Source organism: Phaenicophaeus curvirostris, chromosome 11 (assembly GCF_032191515.1).
Source record: "Phaenicophaeus curvirostris isolate KB17595 chromosome 11, BPBGC_Pcur_1.0, whole genome shotgun sequence".
NCBI lineage: Eukaryota > Metazoa > Chordata > Aves > Cuculiformes > Cuculidae > Phaenicophaeus > Phaenicophaeus curvirostris.
The window spans coordinates 19,495,331-19,511,255 of NC_091402.1; the positions used below are offsets into that span (position 1 = coordinate 19,495,331).

At 36.5% G+C, this 15,925-nt stretch overlaps 1 protein-coding gene across 6 annotated transcripts in view; it reads right to left on the reverse strand.

Annotated features, from left to right (window-relative positions):
- Positions 1-15,925, reverse strand: part of CACNA2D3 (calcium voltage-gated channel auxiliary subunit alpha2delta 3) — a 335,791-nt gene that overhangs the window by 177,154 nt on the left and 142,712 nt on the right. For all 6 annotated transcript variants that reach the window (XR_011338221.1, XR_011338220.1, XM_069866081.1 and 3 more), the window contains exons 6-8: positions 3,481-3,612; positions 2,543-2,603; positions 2,306-2,456 (exon numbers count right to left, since the gene is read on the reverse strand). Coding sequence is in view for 4 of the 6 variants with exons in the window: in XM_069866081.1 (XP_069722182.1) it covers positions 2,306-2,456; positions 2,543-2,603; positions 3,481-3,612 (344 nt within the window). In the remaining 2 variants the exon portion in view is untranslated. The remainder of the gene's footprint in view (positions 1-2,305; positions 2,457-2,542; positions 2,604-3,480; positions 3,613-15,925) is intronic.

The window sequence follows — 15,925 nt, forward strand, 5'->3', positions numbered from 1 at the left end:
TATGCTGAGGGAGGCAGAGAGGTAAATAACAATTAATTTCCTTTTTGATCTCCTCTTCTAAAATCTTAGTCTACTTTAACCTCTTATAATTTAAATGTTTGATGATATTGATTTTTATTATTTTATTTACTTAGTTACATCTATCTGGTTTATTAGTTCACATCATTTTGTCACTCTAGTTATTTCTTTGCACAACAGGCATAAAATAAAACGAGGGGGCTAAAATCTGAGCTAACAGGAACCAAATAGTTTTAGGGAGCTGCTGACTTACATTGTATAATCAGATACTATTCGTAGTCTGAAAATGTGAGATATATATATAGCCCCAGCACACCTACACAAGTAGTTGACATTTACCTTAGCGTTCTTCAAATTCATGCTTTGTCATACTTAAGCTGCCTGGAGCAAGGTCCATAGAAACAAATTAAATTAAATTCACATTTTGTCGTGCAACACACACGGATATAAGATTTCACGCTCTATTAGCCATACTTGGACGTTCAATACAGCCCAACCGAAGACCTGGCCGTGAAGCCAAACCAGAAAAGGAAGCAAAAGAATTGGTATTTCCAATGTTCCTCTAGTGTTACCATGCACAACATGTGGCAGACAGGTGCAGCCCGCTGCTTGGCATGATCATATGGAGCTTAGTAATTGTCTGCCTTTCTCAGCCTGCTCACACATAAGCTGTACAGAAAGCAATTACTCAGGAAGAATGAAAGGTAAGATAGTCCATAATCTATTTTGAATGACTACAAGGACTCCAAAGAAGTGACTACAGAGAAACCGCTTCTAACCGAAAATTCTACAATTTAAAAGCTGGGAACTACACTACTGTGCTTTGAATTAGAAAATACTTTATTCTAATCAATTTTCCTAAAACTGTGTGACTAAAGCATTAAAATTAATTTAACATTCTTGGCTCAGTTAACATTTTGTTAATTTAACGTAGAGTTTACATTTTCATAAAAGCATTCTTAAAATTCCAGGATTCGGCAAAATTAGTACTCGTTTTATGATAATATTGTTAATTTAATGCATGACTAGCAATTATACTTCAAAGCGAATTGGAAAAATATGCCTTTTCCCTTGTTGTTGCAGGCATCTTTCTTCATGCACTAGTGAACTGGCCTTAAATTCTAACACAGACAGCACAAAATCACTCCTGTATTTCAACAGTTTTTTTGCATTTCCATCATTTAGTCCATCCACCTCAGACAGATTGTGCAACAACCAACCCACCCATGAAAGCTAAAATGATTTTTTAACATTATCCTTTTATATAATACTCTCAAAAGACCTTCACAGAATTCTGCTTTCTGCTGTATACACACATACAGTTAAAAAAATATTTAGTGAACAATTAAATTTATTTGAAACAACTCTGTACTGCTAGTGACTTTCAGGTTTTGTTCTTGGTAGACAGGGGGGGTGCATTTTTTTTGGAGGTGGGGGTTGTTTGGCTTTGTGCTCTCTTGTTTTGTTTTTCTCCATCTTACTACATATTTACAAGCGTTAGTTGAGTCTTTAACTATGTTACTACACAGTGACCATTACTTCCATTACAGTTAATGAGAAGCCTAAATGTCTTTTTGTGTATGGAATACTGAAACTTATCAACAACCTGAAAAGCAAATTGAAAAGCTTTTAAAACTTTTTGTACAATGAAATATTGTAAAGGGAGAATAAAGAACTACCATAGTTGATGATCAGAAATAAGAGCAGCTACTGATGATCTAATTTATCACTGTTAGTAAGCACCAGTAATACCTCTGCAGAACTTACACATACATACATTTCAGGTTTACGCTAAGGAAAGCATGAACAATATGAAGAGTTCTGCTGGCATTTTTATCATGCCATCCAAGCTTCAGCAAAAGCCAAAGTCTGATTCCACGAATTCTTAAACAGTAAACATTTTGCAATTTGCATTGTATTTCAGAAGCTGTGAGGGGAAACAGAGGCAGAGAGGGAAGTACAGGGTCACGCTCCAAAGTCAAAAATCACGCTAAAGTAGAAAGTTCAGGCAAACTATAGAACAGATCACTATTCTTTTCAACTCCCAAAATCGATATGACTTGTTTAAATGGTTTCAGATTGCATGTCATAGAAAAAGAGCGTGAGAACACTGTTACTTGGAAAAGCTTTCTTTGGAAAATCAGTGTCTGTCCAGTTGGTTCAGATGTTGTCTTACACCCATCACCTGCCTGCAATGTTTTCCAGGTGTATTGTGTGATGTAAAACATGACAGATAGCAACACATGAAGGGAAGAAAAAGAAAGAAGAGAAAACCTGAGACACTCACAGCAATTATATTGAAGAAGTCATCATCTCCAAGGGTATCCAAAATAGATGAAACTGTCTGTTTTGCAATAGTCAAGCGAAGCCCTTTCATACTGCCACTGACATCTACTAAAATCACCACATCTTTTGGAGAAGTTGCTGCCTGGATGTACCTAAAACAAAAGACAAAACATCTTATTCTTTTAAATACTGAATTTCCTTCCCTTCAAATAAACACTGGTAGTCACCCATTGCCTACCATTTTCTATTTCTGCAGTCAAATGCAATGACTCCATTCTCATCAGGTTCCCATTTAATTCCTGTTTTTAAAAAAGAGATTAAAAGATTAAATTACTTTAATCTAACAGGTAATGGTATTATAGCATAGGAAATAACAGAAAAAATAATTTAATACAATAGGACCATGACAAACAACATTTTGGGGTTTTTTTTCTCACTCCTTTTTAGCCTAGTGTAAGGTGAAAACCTCTTCAAGCTTACTACGGCCATCATACTACTGTCATCAAAGTATTGTCATCATGCTAAACCATGTCAGCAAAAGGAACAGTACCTACCATGGGCCTGATTTGAAGTTACAGCTGAGGATCAGTTTATTTAGCTTTTTAGTTTATTTAGCTTTTTAGTTTATTTAATATGCAGGAAATTTTTTATGTGTTTAAAAACTTAATCGGTAATGATATATATTTTAAGATATTTCTGCAGAATATTACAACTGATCTAACAGCATAACTTTAAAATAAGTTTTTGAAATCATTACGTTTAAACATGTCAGGATAAGTGGAAGTCTAAAAACTGAACAGTAAATTACAAGTAAGTCGTACTCTATGAACCAATAGAGTGCATTATCTAAGTTCAGTACTATATGAAGGGTCTAATCCTCCTGCCCTCCTTCTCCACAGTCTGTTTATAAGTTATTTTTCAGGTGTGTGTATGTGTATATCCAAACAGGAATATATGAGTACACAAGTTATCTTGGAGGCTTCACCTCCAAATGAAAATTGGTAGAAAAATGCCAGAATATTGTAAATGTTGATTAGAAATACCTCTCTCTGGAAACTATATAAAGTATAATAAAACCTGCAAGTATCTATGAAAGTCATGGATAGTGATAATTTTCAGTGGAAATTTGCAGCCATAGCATTCTTTATTGTAAGTAAGAACTTGTATTCTTCTTACCTGGATATTGCCTGAAAAATCCTTTTGCACTTCCGAAGTACTGCCAGATAAGAGAAGGATCACGATCAAAATTATCAACAAAAACCTTATTTAAAGATTCTGACCAATAAACTCCATTTACAATTGCAGGGTCTGAGGAGGGGAAAAAAAACAGGAAAAAAAGTTATTTTCCCTAAATAGAATACCTTGAACTCTGTTATTATCTTCAGCTTATTCAGTATCCAAAAGTGTAGTGACTGCAACTATTGCAGGATATCTTTTGGTTTCCTTTGTCAATTAACTGATTCAAAATAAATTATATAAATAAATAATGGAATTAAATATTATATAATTTATATAATTCAAATATGGTTAAAGTACAGAAGAGACATCAGGTACATTTTATAGAGATGTTAAAATTTCTCATTTGATCAGATATCTGGAACTACTGTATTGCTTGTTCTGGAGAACAAAAAAGAGTCAATCTAATAATAGATTATTCACTCAATCTACTTTCCCTAAATGCATGGAATGTCTCATTGAACACTTTATATCCTCCCCCCTCCCTTCAACTTTCTAAGACCATTCTCACTGTATCTGAAAGTTTACATGTTGGAACAGAAAGTGAAGTACCTTTCATTTCACACTTGAACGAATTATTACCTACAAACAAAATCTCATGAGAAATAACACTAATTGCTACATGGAAAACACTGGACTCAGATTTCACAATTACCTTGCAGTTTTTTTATTCCCACAGAAAGAGAAATACAAAAGAAATCTCTGATGTTGAAAATAAAACTATTAAATAAACAATCCCCATCTAACAAGTCTGAAAAACCCAAGCTACGCAAGTAAGTTTTTAAGCTGCAGGTTTGATGAGATACAAGGAAATCAGAAATAAATTAACATATCTTAAAAAGTGACTCCATATCAAACTATGAAGTTTGAAAGATGAGAAACATCAAACTGTACATGAAGTCAGCGGTATGGGAAGGGGGGAAAAAAAACAGACCTAACATCACAGGTGTATTATTTCATTGGTAAAAGTGTGCACACATGAATACATGGTAACATTTGGTCAAGCAGTTGGAATAACGCTTCCATTAGCTTGCAAAGTAATGTTGCTGTACTGATTTCAGAAGACTGCTTAGAATGCTACCTTAATGAAGTGGAAAAAAGGTGAATCGCTACCTTTCCTTGCATTTATCAAGACGAACAGCAGGAAAAAAGGGAATAGCTACAAATTTTTGGTTTACATATACTGAATGCTAAAAAAAGCAAGGCAAACAAAACAGATGATTTTAAAACATGCCCAATATAGTTATTTGTTTCTCTACAGAATAAATTATACACTTAACCTGTCCAACAAGACACGTATCAAACAAACCTATGTCACTAGTCCAACAGCACTACTTCAGTTTTGCCTAGCTGGTAAAATCTATTGTCTGTTTTTTTCAAAGGCTGCAGTTACGCCACCAACAAGCTGTGATTAAGACATCATTAATTAACTGTCAAGACTGCCTATCCTGTTATCTATCATTATTTTTACAAACTGAACTCCTATTCCAGCGCCCGAAAATTTTGATCCATCGTTCAGCATTTAGACATTACATGAGAAGTGAAGCACTAAAACTATTCTCAGTCCAATGAAATTTCTCAGTATTGGCTCAAATGTTGCTGGTTCTTGTTCTGCTCCTACACGCAAGTTCTGGTGGAGTATTTGAATCACTAGAAAAAGCCCAGCGGCAGTATTGACTCAGCATTACAATAATGAGACAAAGTGGTAAAGTGCAATTAATCTTAGAAAAGAGTAACATAGTTCAGAGTGTTGATTTTAGGGTTTGTTTTGTGTTTTGGGGGAGTTAGTTGGTTCTTTTTCTCTTTGATGTGTTGCTAGAAAAGCAAGTTTAGAAGAAAAACAGGGAACCTTTCCTCAGCCTCTAGAGGACAATAAGCTCTTCATATTCCCTTCAATCATCAGGATTAGGGAAAAGCCAAACCAATCAACCAGAATAATACTATCTTAATTTATACTGAAAATAAACTGTAGCGGTTCTTAGCAACTCATATTCAGATCTCATTCCAAGACTGCACAATGTAACTAAGCATTCTACAATATTATCCTTTCATTAGGTGTCTTCTATCCTGGATTCCGCAGAAGCTAATTTTTAATGTCCTTTCCTAATGAATCTCTGCTACAGTGCCTTCACTCTGCCTCCCAACCTAATGATAATTTCCTTTAAATTCTACATTCCAATGTTAGTAATCACACTGAACTGCTTAAACTGCCCCAACTACTTTGTTTAGAAACAGTACTCAAGTTTTTATATTACTGGTCAACATCATCTGATTCCTCAAAACAGTTGTATGTTAGTAGTGATGAATTAATGCTTGTGAATATTCAGAAATTTGGAGAGAAAAAGGATAAAAGATAAAGCTTAATGGAAAATCATTATTGTGATGTTATGGGGCTCAAAGAAAATAACTGTAAATAGCTCCTGCCACAAATCTTGAAACATAATTTCTGCTTTTGCTTCCTGGCAGTAATAGCTAAAATACAATTACATTCAAATATTCCCTTTCTGTCACGTTTTAGATGGGCTGGCTTGCAATTATATGGAGGTTTGCTCCACTACTGTTTGTGTAGCTGTTAGCTGGTTTTTTTTACTGATATTAAACATAAAACCAACCCCCAGGCAAATAGGTACCCTGATAAAAATCTGAAACATTAATTGTCAAAGAACAGGGCAAGCCCATGTAACAATTAAAGTGCTGTCGTAAACACTGCTGACTTAAAGAAAGAGGTGTGAAGTATCAACAGCAACCAAGGCATGTAGGCTGAAAGATGTGCAACAGCATGCCAGAGGCTACACCTATAATGAAATGTACTTTAATTCACAGAATCCCTAAAAACATCTAGAGTAGAATAAGTCTATGAAATGAAACTAACACACATGATATTTTGCTTTCTAATTATTCTAGCAAGGTTTATAGAAAATAGAGGAGACCACTTAGTAGTTGAATGACTATGAAGAAAATGCAGACTATTCTTTTGTGCCATACTCTGCTTTATTACCAAGAAAAAAATGTTACCAGTGATGCTTATGGGTTTTTTTCCTCTTATTACACTACCATTGTAATAAATACGGCATATTACCACTGTAATTACCGTTGTAATACAATCATTAATTACTCCTGGAAAGCTATCAGAGATGCTGGCATCAAAATGGTGTTTCTTCTTTGCAATATCTGACAACCTCAAGGGCAGCCCCCAACATTGCAAAGCAGTGCTGTCACACAGCAAAGCAGAACAAGCACAGCTTACAGGGCCAAGCACCACAAAAGAAATGCAAAATCCAGCACCCTTTTGGCTCAGAGATAGCTACAATATTAGCTTAGCTTTGATGACACTGACAACATATTTAGTCTGCTCACATTTTAAAGAATAACAAAATCACATACTTTTCTGGGACATACACCAACAATCTAATAATTATACTACTCAACAATAATATGAATGCTTTTCAGGGTGGTCCAACACATTCAAGAGCTGGGGCTGGATGCCAATTTTGGCAACTGCCTTTGCTTTTTTTCTCTCTCTTCCCCTCCCCTCTGCCTCCACTGGGTAATGGGGATGCATCAGCTCACAGATCAAAGCATCTGGCCACCCGTAGACACAAAAGAAGGTGTTTGTCCATTTTGTTTCACACACCGAAAACCATTCACCGATGTCAGAAATCACATTCCCTCTTCATACGTATATAAGGTGGCAAAGACTTCAAGTGCATGACTACATAGACGTATTAGTAGGTATTCAGCTGTTTAAGCTTCCAACATTGCCCTAATAACATTCCATGTCTTTGAAGTGGCAGCAGAATTGGCCTACGGCCAGATGTGTTTATTTTTATGCTGAGTTTCATAAGCGGGTTTTGTTTGGATTTTTTCTTTTTTTTTTTTTTTTTAATTTTGTGTGTGAGCAAGGTGGTCTGAGATTCAACTTTAGTTCATTTGAAAGCCAGAATTACAGCTGTGAACTTCTCACTAACACCATTCTGCTATAGAGATTCAGTTCTGACTTTGCAAAGAGCTTGCCACCTAACGAATTATAAAAAAAATGTCCAGCAGCAACTCAGTGTACCTTTGAGGTCACCCATTCAGCAACTGACCTGGTTTGACCTTACTTAACTTAGCAAATGTAATAGTGAAAAGCAACCAGTAATGTGGGCAAATCTGCAAATTGGTTAGAGCAGAGCTTTGGAAACAGCATATAAGCAGGACCTACAAACACAGATCATTACCCTAAAACACAAAAAAATAAAGAGGAACTTGGAGTAAAAGTGGAAGTCTGACTGTCTAGTCTTAGTGCCTTAATAGAGCTGTTGTGACAACAGCAACGAAGCTGGTGAGGGGGCTGGAGAACAGGCCTTATGAGGAACGGCTGAGGGAGCTGGGGGTGTTTAGCCTGGAGAAGAGGAGGCTGAGGGGAGACCTCATTGCTCTCTACAACTCCCTGAAAGGAGGTTGTGGAGAGGAGGGAGCTGGGCTCTTCTCCCAAGTGACAGGGGACAGGACGAGAGGGAATGGCCTCAAGCTCCACCAGGGGAGATTTAGGCTGGACATTAGGAAAAAATTTTTCACAGAAAGGGTCATTGGTCCCTGGCAGAGGCTGCCCAGGGAGGGGGTTGAGTCCCCTTCCCTGGAGGTGTTTAAGGCACGGGTGGACGAGGCGCTGAAGGACATGGTTTAGTGTTTGTTAGAAATGGTTGGACTCAATGATCTGGTGGGTCTCTTCCAACCTGGTTATTCTATGATTCTATGATTGTGACAGGAGCCAGGCACAGGGGGCAGTTGCATCTACCACTAATATAAGCCTAATAAAATAGGGTTGCCTACCCAGCAATTGTTAAGAGGCCTTTAGCTGAAAAAAGCTAGAGTCAAAACCCAGTAACCCTAATTTATGGAGTGATCATCTGTTAATGTGACCACATATACCAGCATATTTCTCTGTTTTCAGAAAAACACACTCATTTCCACATTTTTGCAGAATACGGATTGAAGACTATGAAGCCTGAAAGATCGGTAAGAAAATACCACACCACAGAACTCTGGGATGCCACGATGTGACTGAGAGACAGGCCAAGCAACATGAAAAAACAGTGAGAGAAACAGTTTTCCAAGTAGGATAGAGAAAACAAATGCTCAGATCATAGGAATTAACCAAACTGCACAGAGATCCTATGTAAACTGCAATTTCATCATAGAAAAAAATTAATCTTGAATACTGAAAAAAAAGACAGTCCTGAAACACGGCAAGACCTTTCTGCACTGGCTGGTGGAACAGTGACCATCACTAACCAGGAAATCTAAATCTCTGCAAGGGGCAGAGCAGAGAAAAAGTGTCACAACAAACAATACAGGCAGTCAGTGGAACACACTGTGAATTAGAGGAAAAGAAAAGCAAACATGACTGCTGCTAAATGAAGATAACTGTGCTGTAAAATATTTAACACACAACATATCAAAAAGGGCAACTGTAGGAGAGTTGTTGTCAAAGTGATATATGACAAAGGCAAGGCACAACCTTGGAAATAAAAGTTATCTTTACAGAAATTTCTCAAGGACAGACCAGTTCACAAATGTCTACAAAAGCTGATTAAAACACAAGACCGTGCAAAGTCAATTAACATTTCTCCATAAACATCTAATTCCTATTGCTCAGCTGTTCAGAGAGCGACAGGGAATTATGGAAACAAGCCAACGTAGTCACACAATGCAGCACAGTAAGGACCAGCAAATAATGCTTTGAACCGGAGATGTTAAAGACCTCCTAGTTTTATCAACAAATCATTCCTCTTGCATACAACAAATAGAGGCATAAGAACCTTTAGAGAGAAATGTTTTAGCATGTAAAATGCATTACAGTCATACTCTATAAAACAACCTTCTACTGCTGCATTCCTGGGAGTATCACCATTGTATGAACAGGCAAATATCAGATTATCAGAAAAAGTCGCACAGATATGAAAATGTTCAGCTGGTTCAAACCTCTGAAGCTAGTATTAAAACACACTGAAAACATTGAGCAGATGCACAAATGCATCTTGTGATGAATACATTATAAAATCAGTTATGGATTGTTAAACACTATTTGCTCCTTCAGGAACGTGCCAAATAAGAGCTGCATAAAAGACACCTAGATAAACAAAGTACAGTGTAAGAATGTCTTTGTAAGTTTTTAGCCAAACAATAGTTTGAGGCAGTTTATATTCTAGCCAAATGTACCAATCCTTGACCGGAAGAGCAAGCCATCTTTTCTCCTCTTCACACAACACAGATCCAAGAAAAATCAGAGACGGGTGTGTGTTATGTAGCAGGATGGAGAGACAAATTATAACTGTATTCTAAAATACTAGACAAAATTAATAAAATGTCTCCTTAGATAAACTTCTATGATTCATTGTCAAATATCAGTCTTCTCCACTCCTTAATAAACAGAAGCTACAATTTTTGTATTTGACATAAAACCATTTAATGAAACATTTTTGCACATTCAATTCTTAATGTTTTCAGGAACCCTGAACTATTACATTGATTACAACTAAGTCTACCGATTAAGAACGTTTTTCCAACATAATTCAGGCGGAATAGTCTTTAAATAGGGGAGGCATCACGATTAACAGAAGTTTCTCAGGTTAAAAAGCCTCTTAATATTATACCTGCAACAATGTGCATTAATGAACCTTCACTGGCTCACATTTGTCAAAAGGCAAAGCCCAGCCCCAAGTAACTAAGCAACAGCTGCTGAATGAGGAGTGGTAGAGAGGAGGGTTTTGTAGAGGAAAAATTTAATGCTACTGTGTAGCCTGTATCTGACATCTAGTTGCTATGGTGATGCGGATGTATTAGAAACATACAGATTAAATCCACAGCCAGAGACAGATAGACTAGGATACAAGAAAGATAAAGCACAGTACACATCTCGCGTGGCAATGCCAACATTTCCAACATTTCCAAAAAGCTCGCTGTTAAAGACAGAGAATTGAACAAAAAAAAATAAAAAAGAAGGAAAAAAAAAAAGTCTATGAAGCTGAAGTTCATTGCAAGAACAAAGCATCAGTTGGAGTAGGCTCTGGGAATCAGATCTGAGGCAGAACTTGAGCAAAACCAGATGGAATAAGGGGAGAAGTCTGTGCATCTTTGTCCAGTAGACAGTAAGAGTTAAAACAAAGAAATACAGGGAGACGGGAAATTCTCTGCAACCTTGACTAAATCAGTTAGAATAAGAAAGTTCTTTTTAAATTAAACAGTGACCAAAGCTAGGTAGAGAGTGCAAACGCTGTCCTAGAGATGTTAAAATATGCAGACAAACAAGTCAGAGGAAGGATTTCAAAATATAAATATAGTGGTCCAGGTCAATATGTTGCCATGACTATTTAAATAACAAATCCAGAATGCTGAATTTTCAGAAGCATGGTCCATAAAATCATATACAACAGTAACAGACAAGATTTTATTTCTTAATTTCACACCTTGCAGGGAAATGGGTTTACAAATGTGCTAGCTGCAGATTATAATCTTTCTGCATCACTTGAGAAATGAATTTTTTTGGTTCTAATATTCTAGAAAACAGGTAATCTCAATTTTGACAGCCACTTGCAAAGCATTGATAGGAGTATGACTGAACGATATTCATAGCTATTTTTAAGTGTCAAATTGAAAAAATCTCACTTAATCAAAAAATGGTTGTGGTTCATCAAGCTTCAATATCTTTTAGAGAAGGCTCCATTACATGCAGCAGATCTTTTTACCTATGCAAGCAAAACTTTTGATTAGAGTTTGCATTTATTGATTTGTAGCGCATAAACTCATCTTTTAAATGCAGTGAAGATCATGCAATGGAAATGCCATTTGACACAGGTGATATTCTTTACCAGCATCTAATCATTCAAGCAAAACTTAATTTGTGAAGTCTAAGATCTACTTTTGTAACATTTCCAGTATTCAGTAAGTAAATGTGGCAAGCAGAAAAGCACAGATGCTTTTATTTACTAAAGACACTGTGTTCAGAATTAGTCAAAACTATATTGCATTCACAGTGTTTGTAAATAAGTTCTTAAAAATATTAAATAATTCCTTAAAGTACTAGTGATTACGAAGATAAGAAAACAGGGAGAAGCAACTGCAAGAAAAGAAAGAATACATCTTGCGATAGGCCAAGGGTTAATGGTTTTAAACTAAAAGCAGGTAGATTCAGGCTACATGTAAGGAAGTCATTTTTTTACAGTGAGGGTGGTAAGGCACTAGAACAGGTTTCCCAGAGAGATGGTTTATGCCCCATCCCTGGAAATATTCCAGGCCAGGTTGGATGGGGCTCTGAGCAACCTGATCTAGTGGAAGATATTCCTGCTTATTGCAGGGGAGGTTGGATTAGATGACTTTTAGGTCCCTTACAGCTCAAACCATTCTATGATTCTGTGATCTACAACCCAGAGAATAATATGAGAGCACACAAATAATTGATTGCCAGCTTTCCACAGTACTAGGAGTAATAATAATAACACAAAGCTTTTAAACAAGGTTTTAAGTCACCCAATCAAATCTGTACTTTCAACAGGCAGTAAATGATAAGTAAAAAGAGAGACAGAGAGGCACAAAAGACAGTACATGCGCTACAGATGGTCATGTCACAAACAAAGGTATAAGAGAAAAAGATAACGCTCATTTCTGCAAAACAGTATCGCAAGCTTGTGCAAAAAGACCAAATCAAGTATTGTAAGGCATGGAAGAATGCTAAAAATGGGCTCTCCACGTGGAAAGCAACTGCATTTTAAAAATAATGAGAGCAATACTAAAAACTGAATTGAAATCAGTAGGAAAATATCGGATATCTATAGTCATCTTGACTCAAGTCCTACTATTCTGCAAGACTTGTGAAACAGTTTTGAATCACTTCTTTTATAAATCCACGTTTACTCAGAGCGATCACCGTTGTAGTCAAAATAGTTGGTAATACTTTAATGTATTTCAAATGCAGCGTGTGGGGAATTAGTCTCAGTGCACTATTAATTTAAAGAAAAAATAATTTAGAGTAATATAATGAAGATGTATTTACCTTTTTATATATTATTGAACTTAATTGTATTTTGCATTTGTGAATAATTTCTAAAAAAATGCTAGACAGTTTGACACTCTCAGCAACATATCGTGTGCCTTGTGTTTGTTAGTTGAGTTGACATAAACCATATCTCCTGTTGACAGAAATGCCTGAAAATATTCATTGACTTCAGCATCCAACACAGGAAAAATTGTGCGGCTATGGTAAACACTGATAAAATCCCTTCCTGTACTTCAAGAACACCAGAAGCGCAGCTACATCACAGTATGAGGATGAAAAGAACAGACAGAAGACAGTCAGGCCTCTTAATTAAAATTTATATTATTGATTTTATTTTTCAAAGCTGCAGATTAACTCTTAGACTGCGCAACACTGATTGAATTTTATTTTCTACTGAGGTGGTTCTGCTCTGTCAGTAAGACACAACAATATCCGCACTAAGGCTAGTACTTCATTATCTAAATATACCGGGACAGTTATCTGACAATCTGCAATCCAATGTCATCTTTTTTATCTTTTTCTTTGTTATTTTCCCCCCTCTTTCTTTTTTAAACTCCTCAAGAAAACAAGCATTTAGAGAAATTAATGTCACCTGCCCACACACACAGTATTCTCAAGATTCCTTAAAAGAGATCTTTTCCGTGACATACCTGTATTTTCTAACGTAACAGAGAACCAGGCCCAAAGATGTAAAAAAGTAAAAGTAATTTACTAAGGCACCTGTCAATTTGTATCAGCAGAGATTTTATAACCTAATCAGTGCCTGGGATTCTGATAAACATTTCCTAAAGATCAGCCAATCCGACAATAGGAAAAATGCCTTCCTAGAGCCGTAACAGCAACTAGCAGAAAACACATGTTGTAGTCCAACATCATGGAGAGGAAAGAGGGAGTTGTTATGAAGGAGCAATCTTTAAAAGTCCATTATATTTATTTGATTTAAACCATACTGTTCACCTGCTCCCCTCTCAAATACATTATAGCAGTAGATGAAGACTTCATCAATTAAAAAATTCATGAAAACATGACTGTGACCCCAAAATGCATTGCCAAATCATGTAGCAGTACTGTGAAATATAAATTGCTTGATGTAACGAAGGATGGGAAAGTTCAGTCTTTTATACTGGCAGACATTAATGAAACGTCAAAGTTGTAGGAAAATGCTGAGAGAAAACTATTCGGTATAAATAATGTCAACATTAAAAAGAAATCAGTGTAAGCACTGTGCTAAAAGTTCATGTAACTTCCTTAATTCAAAATGCATTCATATAAAGAAAAGTTGAAACACGGTTCAATAGTGTAACCCCCATTCTCCATTACAAATGAAGGTTGGAGAATAACTTTCCAGACCCAACACTATTCAGGAAATTTTATGCTTTATTTTGACATATCATTATTAAAATCAGTAATTGAGTCAAACATTTTTTTTCTCTCTCTGCAGAGAGCATTCGTCCTCCCTGAAGGAGAGTCCATCTCCTCTTAGGTGGGGCAGTTATTGATATTAAGTTTCTAAAAAAGGAAAATGCGTTTGAATAATGTGCACATGCCCAGGAACTGGTATTTTAATTCAGCTTGAGCGTTAACAGGAAAGCAGGAAGGGTCTTCAGAGTTCGGAAAAGACATTGTTATTGTAGCCTTTAGCATTCACAGTCATGTTGATATGTACACCACCTGCTACATCCTGCTTTTCCACATACCACCATATCAACATTTCAGCTTGGGCACTTCCAAAACAGCAATCAAGTCTTTCCAGAATCTACGAATTCTTCCAAGCTCAGAACAGGCATTTCCCTATTTAAGCTAATTTCAACAGACATCAGCGTAAATAAAACCAGGAAGAAAAATTTCCAAAACTCAGTCTGTTCAGAGCAAGCCTATTCATTTACACCAGCATCGTGCTTCTGCTGCGTGCACCTATAATGACTGGCATTTCAGTATTTACACAACATTCACCCCAGTAAGGTGCAAAAAGCCCAAGCTAAAAGATGCAGATGTCACTTCCACAGGCGTTTGAAACATGGGCTTCAATCTCCCCATGCTGAGTGCAGTAGTTCAGCAGGTATTAAATGTTAAGACAATGAAAATCAATGGAAAATAACTGTTTGTGGGGAGGTGGCATGCACTTAGTGCTAGGTCTAAAACTCAATAGTCACAAAGCATAAAGTGAGAAACTGTGCCTCAAGCTATACAATGGAATCCCACTGGAAGCAAACTATGGGAAAACAAGCGATCACTAAAATACAGGCTTACAAAAATATCATATCTCACAAAAGCTCTAGGTCCATGCTGTACAAATAGAAGACAGTGCAGAGGTGCAATTTAGCTATCTCTGGATTAGAAGGAAAACAGAGACATTAGCCTTGTGCTGCACCTTAATAAACTGCAGTTCTTGCAATTCAGTACTTAGAATCATAGAATCACCAGGTTGGAAAAGACCCATCAGATCATCGAGTCCAACCATTCCTATCAAAATAACTTGATAACTTAGTTGCAGAACCATGGTCTTACATCCATATTCCCATGAAATACTATAGTGAATGATGCTTATATGTCAACATCCTTTGGGGTAAGAACAGACCGCACAACTTTCCTCCACATAGCATATATGGCTATATGTCTTTTTCTCTGACATTCACTACTGACAAAAAACCCCACACATTTAAAATAATTAAGAGCATTTAGAACCTGAAAATTACTGCTTATCTGGTAATAAGTTTGCTCAATGACTTTTAATAAATACAAAAAAACTCAATGGATAACTAAGTCTTGCAAAGCTGTAGAGTGCATTTAATTCCACAGTCAGCTGTGTTAATAGGATGAAGATCCTCTAGGAAATATTCTTCCGCTAAAAATCTCAGCAAGTAAACCAAGATTATATATATAGTAAACTAGAAATGACAACAAAAGAAAAAACTCCCATTAGTTTAAATCAACTTATGTAAGCCTACTTCCTTTCTTACTGCCAAGAGAAATTATTTTTCCTCTCTTTCTTTTTTTAAAGGCAAAATCAGACACGTTGCTCAAGCTGTATCTGATCTGATCCCTGTAAAGAGATTATCCTCCTTCCCCAGTCTACCTCTACTGGCACGTGTCTACTTCCTCCACCACCAACTACTGCCCACAGTTGGTAGACAGATTCACATACACTCACCCTCACCCTAATTCTGTCAAAATAATTCTTTTTTCAAACACTTTGCAAGGAAAAAATGCTGAGCTAATTCTTTTACCCAACCAGTTTGAGGAAAAGCTTACAGAACAGCTTATGACAGCTCATTTGAATGTGACAGTAATACCCAGCAAGCACAAGTGGCAGAGAGCAAGTATTTCTTCTCCTCCATAACCTGTAGC